This window comes from Nothobranchius furzeri, chromosome 18 (genome assembly GCF_043380555.1).
Source record: "Nothobranchius furzeri strain GRZ-AD chromosome 18, NfurGRZ-RIMD1, whole genome shotgun sequence".
NCBI classification, from domain to species: Eukaryota; Metazoa; Chordata; class Actinopteri; order Cyprinodontiformes; family Nothobranchiidae; genus Nothobranchius; species Nothobranchius furzeri.
In genome coordinates, this window is record NC_091758.1 from 42,632,222 (window position 1) to 42,640,655 (window position 8,434).

At 40.1% G+C, this 8,434-nt stretch overlaps 2 protein-coding genes across 5 annotated transcripts in view; one reads left to right on the forward strand and one right to left on the reverse strand.

The window, feature by feature from the left end:
* Positions 1-2,669: 2,669 nt before the first annotated feature.
* Positions 2,670-5,846, forward strand: mrpl33 (mitochondrial ribosomal protein L33). The gene is made up of 4 exons (XM_015975433.3): positions 2,670-2,799; positions 3,027-3,045; positions 3,117-3,223; positions 5,511-5,846. Exons 1-4 carry the CDS (start codon positions 2,778-2,780, stop codon positions 5,558-5,560), a joined length of 198 nt encoding a protein of 65 aa, XP_015830919.1. The 5' UTR covers positions 2,670-2,777; the 3' UTR covers positions 5,561-5,846.
* rbks (ribokinase) overlaps positions 5,844-8,434 on the reverse strand; it is a 42,801-nt gene continuing 40,210 nt past the window's right edge. For all 4 annotated transcript variants that reach the window (XM_015975431.3, XM_015975430.3, XM_070547104.1 and 1 more), the window contains one exon: positions 5,844-6,136. In XM_015975431.3, the coding sequence (XP_015830917.3) occupies positions 5,963-6,136 (174 nt within the window). In that variant the 3' untranslated portion in view covers positions 5,844-5,962. The remainder of the gene's footprint in view (positions 6,137-8,434) is intronic.

An 8,434-nucleotide genomic window follows, 5' to 3' on the forward strand; every position in this document is an offset into this window, starting at 1 on the left:
GATGTAGCCATCCTTACGCCGACAAAAATGTAACTAAGTAACTTTTACTTTGAGTACATTTTATGTACGATGTTTTTTACTTTTACTTGAGTAAAAATTTAGGCAAGTACTTTTACTTGTACTTGAGTAAAATATTGTCAAAGTATTGGTACTCGTACTTAAGTAGGACATTTCAGTATTCTTTCCACCTCTGACAGTTTCTTACGGTGGCTCAGGAGGCAGAGATTGTTGTCCAGCAGCCGGAGGGTTGTAGGGTCAGTTCTCCTGCCAGAGAATGCTGCTCATGTGTCCTTGGGCAAGACACTTCACCCACCCTGGCACCGGTGCTCGGCAGGCTCGCCTCTGCCAGTGCGCCCCAGGGCAGCGGTGGCTATCGTAGCTCATCATCACCAGCGTGTGAATAGGTGGATGACTGATTGTATTTTAAAGCACCTTGGGGGGTTGTAGAACCCTAAGAATGTGTAACGGTAATACAAATACAGGCCATTTACCGTTTACCAGACATGGATCATGACCCTAAAGGAGAAGAACTTGGGCCCATGAAACGAGCTTCCTCTTAGGGTGCTGAGGTGAGGAGGTCAGACTAGAGCTGCTGCTGCGTCTCCTCAAAAGGAGTCAGCTGAGGTGGTTCATGTTAAAAGGGATGCCTCCATGTCACCTATCTAGGGGTTTCACGGGCAACCCCAGTGGGAGGAGTCCTTCAAGTGAACTCAGAAGTCACTCCAGGGGCGTAGTAATCTCACACACCTTGGGATCCTAGAAGGAACTAGAGAGTGGGATGGACTCTCGGGGCTTCCCTACTGGACTTGTCGTCTCCATGATCTGACCCGACGGACGAACGGATACAAATGTCAAAAACAAATAAATCCGCAACAACATTAACTCTTTATTATATTGATCTTATTGTAAAAAAAAGTGTGACCAAAATATTTTAATTATTATTTAAAAACTTTGAGATCTTCTCTAGACCCCCCAGTAGGTGTTTGAAACCACTGATCTTATGGCCATTTTGAATTAGCTGCCACATTTTTCCTCTTTTTCTTTGTATTTTCTGTTTGAATAAACATTTTGATATCCGCTGAAAGTAACACCAATGTGTTTTTTACCCAGAGGAGCCGCTGACTGTGCTTCTCAAAGTTGAACCAAAACTTAAAACGTCTGGAAACAAAAACAGAAAACATGAAGAAGAAAGTCTCACTTTTCCTTCTATGAGAGATTATCTGAAGGAAGTAAATGGCAATCACAAAGAATTGGTGGGAATATCATGTTTGCAGAAAACTATTCAGACTCTTTTTGGCTTTTGGAACAATTTCCTCTGAGGACAAAAAACAAGTTATTCTGTCGAGGTCACACAAAGGTCACAAAGAGGACAAACATGAACCTGGTGAAAATACCACCATTGTATTAGTCATGGTGAAACGCTTTAGAGCAGGTTAAAACTCTTGTTCCACCAACGTTTCAGTGTGGCCACAAGAAGGATATTGAGTTTCTGTTTTGTGAGGACTTGAGGGGATTTCCATGGTGACATTACTAGTTTCAGACCCACTGATCTTCTTTGAGAGACATTCTTTTAGCCAAGGTTTGGGACATTCCAGAGTCGACTTTGTCTGTTTCCTTACAGCCCAATAATGGAATCGGAGTCGCTTGCTCAAGGCTGCAGACAGGGCGACCGACAACGAGCATCACTTGGATTTTCCACGGTGGCTTTCATTGCTTTCTGTTTGTTTGACTGCAAGGAAATCCATTGGAGGATTTTTATCTTTCTAGCTTCTAGTTTGGCGGCCCGATTGTTAGACATGCTTGTAATTTGCTCTTCTGACAGCTGCTGTTAAATTTCAGAGAAAGAATAAATAAAATAAAGAACTAAAGATCAGTTCCTCTTTATAGAACAGAAAGCCATGTTTGCGCAAAAAAGAGATGCTTCTGATGCAAGAGTCTTTGAGCTTGGCATTTTTGTGATTGGCTGTGTAAAGAATTCTGTTGCCTTTTATTAAAATTTCCAGCAACTTTTTGTGTTTCAGCCACCATCTTTAAAAAAACTTAGTAATTGTTACGAAAACACAACAAAGATGAATAGAATTTTTTGTGAATTACTAGGGCAGGAAAAGCTAAATAATGTGAAAAAAAATCTTTTAAATGATCAAAATAAAATAAAATAAAATAAAATAAAAAAAGACCCGATGCTTCTCTAATTTTCTCATATTTTGTTTTTACACATGTCACATGTTTAAAATTGGATTTAAATCAGCTTGAAGAAAATTGAAAATACAAAGAAATCAAAAGTGATGAAAAAAATTAAACATGAAGGTTAAAATAATATCTAATTAATCAGCGAAAAGATGATTATTCTTTAATCCCTTTTGTCAGATCTTTAAATTATTTTTCTGCTTTTGAATATAAATGTTTTTAGACCCTGTCCATCTATTGCATGCATGCTTTTTCTGCCTGCCACCTCCTATTTTCACTTCCACTTGGCAACTTCGGCCATTTGATTAATTTGCACATCATTCTGATGATCTGGTCAGAAAATAAGAGAAAATCCATTAAATTTATAAACTGTGCACTTTTAAATATATATTGAAAGCCTGGAGTACTGAACAAGACTAAATCATAAAAAAATAATGTTCGCGCCATATTTAATACAAACGTTTCTGGTACGCTGCGCCTTTAAGAAAAACCGGAAGTACTTTTATTTGACCTGGAAAAACAAATTTTCAATGTGACCCGTTCGTTTTGCGTTTTATAGCTTTATTCGAAAACAAGTAGAAACCTACAAAATGTTTCTTACAACCGTAAATTGTGAGTATCCAAGGCACTTAACGAATACTTTAGAGTATCCGCTAACATAGTCGGTTCTGTGTGTTTAATAAAACTAGTCGCGCTGCTTTAGCTGGATTGTAGCTTGTGGCTAGCTACTCTCGCTTCGCTCCTTTGCTTTCCAACATGCGTGGGAGGTTGATAGTCAATAAAACAATTGCAGCATTTGAGTCTGACTGCTTTGTAACGTGTTATCTTCTCTCTTTCAGTGGCAAAAGCCAAATCTAAGTAAGTGAAGCGTCTGAATAAATTTCAGTTGGATCGTTGTGAAATGGTCACTAACGTTCTTCCTCCCCCAGGACCATCCTGGTGCAGATGGTCAGTGCTGCTGGGACAGGATACTTTTTCAACACCAAGAGGAATCGACTGAAAGAAAAACTGGTGCTACGTAAACACGATCCGTTTGGTGAGATTAAAATAATAAGAGCTGAACACAACTCGTTTTTAAAATACAGTCAGAAGACTAGACTCAGGTGTTTCTGTGCCAATGCACCAACTCCTCACTAGCAATTATTTCACTCTATTAGCCCCTAACCGCATTTAAAAACGTATAACAGGCAAACATGCATTGAGGGAAATTAAGACAAGGTATCTTATATATCTTGAAACATAATTACTTTTTTACACGGCCCCCACTAAAAAAACTAAAACTATCAAGCTGTAGTATAGTGAAGTAATTTGCACACGAGCCTGAACTGTTTCTAATGAAGCTGTGTTAGCAACGAAGAGCAGTTTAGGATTTTGAGACCTGAGTTCTGACTTTCATGAATAAAAATAGTAAATTATAAATCAGAAAAACATTTCTTTTGTCGTGAAGTTTGACAGACTTACAAAATACCATAATTTATAATCAATTTTCGATTAAAATTGCCAAAAGCTTGTGCCGTTTTTAGAATTACGCATTCCAACAGGAACTGTATTTTGTCATGGAGACAATTCCAGTTGTTAAACTCGTTTTATTGTATTTCACTCAGCTGAAAATCATGATTATTTAATTCTGTCTGTGAAACATGATCTTAATCATCTCATAATTACAGTCATGAAGGTTAATGCAACAAACTCAGTGCTTCTACAGGGTGTCCGCGGGGTTTTAAAAAGTATTAAAAAGTGATAAATAAAAATAGTCAAATTTAAGGCCATTAAAAGTGTTAAATTTGGTCTCAGAGGTATTATTTTTTCCAAATTAGGTATTATTTTTTTCAGACTATCAGGTGTCATATTCTGAACATCGACATAGAAATATATTCCGAATGAAATGTTTTGAACGATTATAAAAATAAAACAAGCCGATTATTTGCTCCTCCCACTTGAGCTGCCCTGAGTTACAAATGAAGCGCTCCGTTGCCAACTTAGCGACTTTGACGCTATTTCTAGCAGCTTTTCAGACCCCCTTCTTGGCTTTTTAAATCTTAAAAGTACCTAGCGAACACCTCAGAAACATCTCTGGTAACCCTTAGCTACTTTCTGGATAACTGTCGACGACATTTCCTGCTGCAGGTTAGCTAAACACTCCGCCTGCGCTCCGGACCGTTCTTCAGGACATTAGGAAAGGGAATGATGTAGTGATGTGTCAGTCGCTAAAGAAAAAGCTCTCGGAGCCGGCTCCCTGTTGGGGTAACCAGAGTGAGTGACACACACACCGTACCTGCGGGCTCCTGAGCCACTAAAAACGGCTAAATGTGCGCGTGCGGCGTGCTAAACACACGTGCAGCTTGCCCACGATTGCTGTGAGACCGGGTTGGTGGGTGGGGGGTGCAGCTGTGGTTGGGACAATTATTACATTAACTGATGGACTTGTAAATAAATAGTTTATAAATCAGGTAGAAATAAGTTCCTCACGTTGATAACTAATCTCTCTGAGGACACGGTGCTAGTGCACTCTCCTACAGCACCTTGACACGACTCAATAAATGTTATGCAACATTTTGTGAACATCAATTTATTTGCATGTATTTGTTATAAATGCCACTGTATAATTCTTGCTGTCAGTATTTGCAAGATATTGGTATTTTGGTCTGTACTGGTTAGACTTAAATGAGTTAAACCAAGCTCTATAGCCCTTGGGTCATAAACTATGAGCTATAAGTATATTGGTCTTTCTATACTGGGAATCAGGAGTTGTTTTAGTCATCATCTTGTTTCTTGTTTATTTTTGCCCTGATTGTGCCCTGAGCAATTTTATGACTGAATAAAAATAAATAAAAAAATCTACATAAATTGAAAAATCGTCTTAAATAATCGAGATCTCAATTTCAGTCACAATAATCGTGATTATTGTTTTTGCCATAATCGAGCAGCCCTGCTTTAGCATATCCAGTCACATAATGATGACGTCATATTCAGTGGTCGTTGTGCATCATTTCAGGCCTCGTGGTCAACTGTCTGAACCGCTGAACAGAAGTGCCTGGCTTATTTTCTAAGTAAAATAAATATGTGCAATACGTTGTCAACATCAGTGAGTCTCTTAAGTCTATGTTTTTTGTATGTTATATATGTTAAAATACGTGTAAATAGGTCGCTGATTAACACTTGCAATTTAGTGTTGTGATGGTTTTTAAAAAATTCTGAAGGTAGTAAAAAAAAGTATTAAAAAGTAGTAAATTTTACTTAAGGATTGCTGTATATACCCTGTTCTAAAGTATTACTTCATGTCACTGAACCTTTGCTTTGTCTTCTGTTCTTTGTCTTTGCAGTAAACAAACATGTCCTGTTTTTTGAGAAGAGGAAAATCAAATCAATTTAATTCAGTTCTGTACCAACATGCATGGACAGTAAACCTGTGAGACTTTCGTTGTCATGGATTAAAGGAAGCATCAGTCGGGGACATTTCTGATCAGCTGATGCTTTCAGAAGATTTCTTCCTGGGTTAATACACCTCGAGCGGTTCAGAGTCTCACTGACACTTTGATGGAAAGACCTGGGTTAAGTCTTCATTGGGACCAGCAGGTTTCTCAGTTTTGTTTAAATATCCATAACATTTGTGACATTTGATCTCTTTGGGATTATTCAATAAATTATGTTTAAGACAATTTTACTGTCACATTTATTCAACAGCTGTCAAATGTATTATTGTAAGGCTTCTTAAAGCAGCAGACTTCCTAAGACGATCCACTTGGTCCATGCAGACAGGTTTGTGTGTCTGATCTCAGAACAGTTTGGCCGGTAGATCCTGTCTGAAGGGGAATGACGTTTGTGTGCCGGAGGTCTGCACACTCACACTCGCCACCTGATTGGCTCTGCCTGCCATCTCCTCCAGGGTCATGGTGGGGTGGACAGCCAAGTAAAACGCCAGAGCACCAATGAAGCTGTCTCCAGCTCCCTGCGGAGAAACATCACCATTATGCATTTATTTTGGACTTTAAGAAGGCATTAGTTACCAAAAGTATTTAATCTTATGGATCTCCCTCCAATAAAAATAAATACAAGAACAACTGTTCTTTGAGCCTCTTTATAACATTAAACATTGTTGGGGCTCAAAGTGGCCCAGGAGCCCTGAAAAATGGCCAAACAACCCCATAAGAAAACTCCACAATAAGAAGACTGGTTTAATCTGCCTGCTTGGCCAGGACATAGTTATTAAATGAGCTGTGTACCGATTGGCCGGTTTACCCGGACTGCGCTGTGATGCTGCCTGACGCTATAAACGATTCCGTATCTGGATTAGTCAGTTGGAAAGTTAAGGGTCTGGATATTCCCAGTTCATCCTAGAATAATACGGGTGTGCTCCAACATTCTCCCATGTTGTTTCCAACTCATCCAACAGGGATGTTAGCAATAGCTTGGGGTAGCGTTAGCAGTAGCTGGAATTAGCATTGTTCTGTGGTTAGCATTACCACCAACATTTATATTGCTGATGTGGAATTGGGTTGTAAGGAGGTGTCTCTGAGCTTACGATGGTTTCTCCGTGGTCATTCCAACATTACTAGTTCACAGAGGAAAGCGGGTCAGAGGCTTTTGGTGTATCTGACACCTTACGCTGCCTTTATTAAACAAGCTAGATGCAGTTCTAGAAGCCCCTTAAATAAGGCTTAATCATTTTGTATTTCAGATTTATGTTTATGTATTCAGCAGACGCTTTTGTCCAAAGTGACTTACAAATAATAATCGGCATGTTGCCCTTGAGGCTAACAACAACAACTTGACATCAGTCATGGAGAGGAGGGAACAAGGAGTGGAGAGTAGAGCGGGGGGACGGGTGCAGGGAAGGTGCTAGTTAAGAAGATGCTCTCTGAAGAGCAGGGTCTTCAGGAGTTTCTTGAAAATTGAAAAGGAAGCCGCTGTTCTGGTAGTGCTTGGTAGGTCATTCCACATTTGTGGAACGATGCATGAGAAGAGTCTGGATTGTCCTGAGCGTGGTGTAGGCACTGCTAGCCGACCATCCTGTGATGACCGGAGCGGCCGGGCCGAGACGTAAGCCTTTGCAAGAGGATTCAGGTAGATGGGAGCCGTACCGTCTCGGACTTTGTATGCTAGTGTTAGCAATTTGAATTTGATTCGTGCTGCTAGCGGTAGCCAGTGGAGCTCAATGAACAGAGGGATGACGTGTGCTCTTTTTGGCTGATTGAAGACCAGACGCGCCGCTGCGTTCTGGACCATCTGAAGAGGGTCTCACAGTACAGCCTGGAAGACCAGTTAGAAGGGCGTTGCAGTAATCGAGGTGGGAGATGACAGTAGATTGCAAATAAATGATTAATCCCTCGAGAAGGTTCCTGAGAAATTCAGTTTTCAGCAATGACACATGACAGAAAAGAAGAAAAAGTGCATTAATGCCTGTGAAGAAGAAAAAAACCAAGTTTATTCATATTTAATAACATTTTATCTAGAAATCCATTTTTTTACTCTTGCACAGAAGAATGAAATAAGAGTTTCGGATATGTAATATATTAAAAAAATAAAGTTTAATTAAATTGCAGCGTTTTGGTGTCTAAGTCAAATGTATGATGTGTAACTGTATAAAGCAATGGAAGCAGTGTGTGCACGTTATGTTTTTCCCCACAGCTGTTTAACCTCAGCTGCAGACTGTAAATGGGAGCTCTTTGGAAACTTCTCTTTATGGCGGGACTGAACAGAAGGAAGCAGCAGGGGGTGCTGTGGCATTTATCTGCTGCCCCATGAAAACTTAAAGGAATGTCTCAGTCAGGGTTTTATTATCCACATTCCTTTACTTTGTGATTTGGGTCAGAAAAAGTTAGTCTAAGCTGTTCAGCTCAGCGCAGCCGGATGTAAAATGATGAACGTATGAACATACAAATCTGCTATCGGATCATAAAAAAGGAACTAAAGAAAGTATTTCTTACATTTTTATTTGCTAATTGTTTTATAAAACCAGCTGAGCAGCAGGTGGCCTCTGAAAACATAAATCCTCATTTTTCCATCCTCGTCTATCGATAAAGATGGAATGCGCTGTCTACGCCCTGGGGGGGGGGGGGGGGGGGGGGGGGGGGGTTCACTGATGGGAAAAGGCACAGCGGTATGTAGGGACACGCTCATGTTTAACCACAATCGGCCCCCCCGACGCTGACTCTCACAAGCCTGCTCCATTACTCATCACCTCGGCGCTAAAAGAGTTCATCGCACTGTTTTCTGAGCCCCCCACCCCCCAATCCTCAAATTAAGA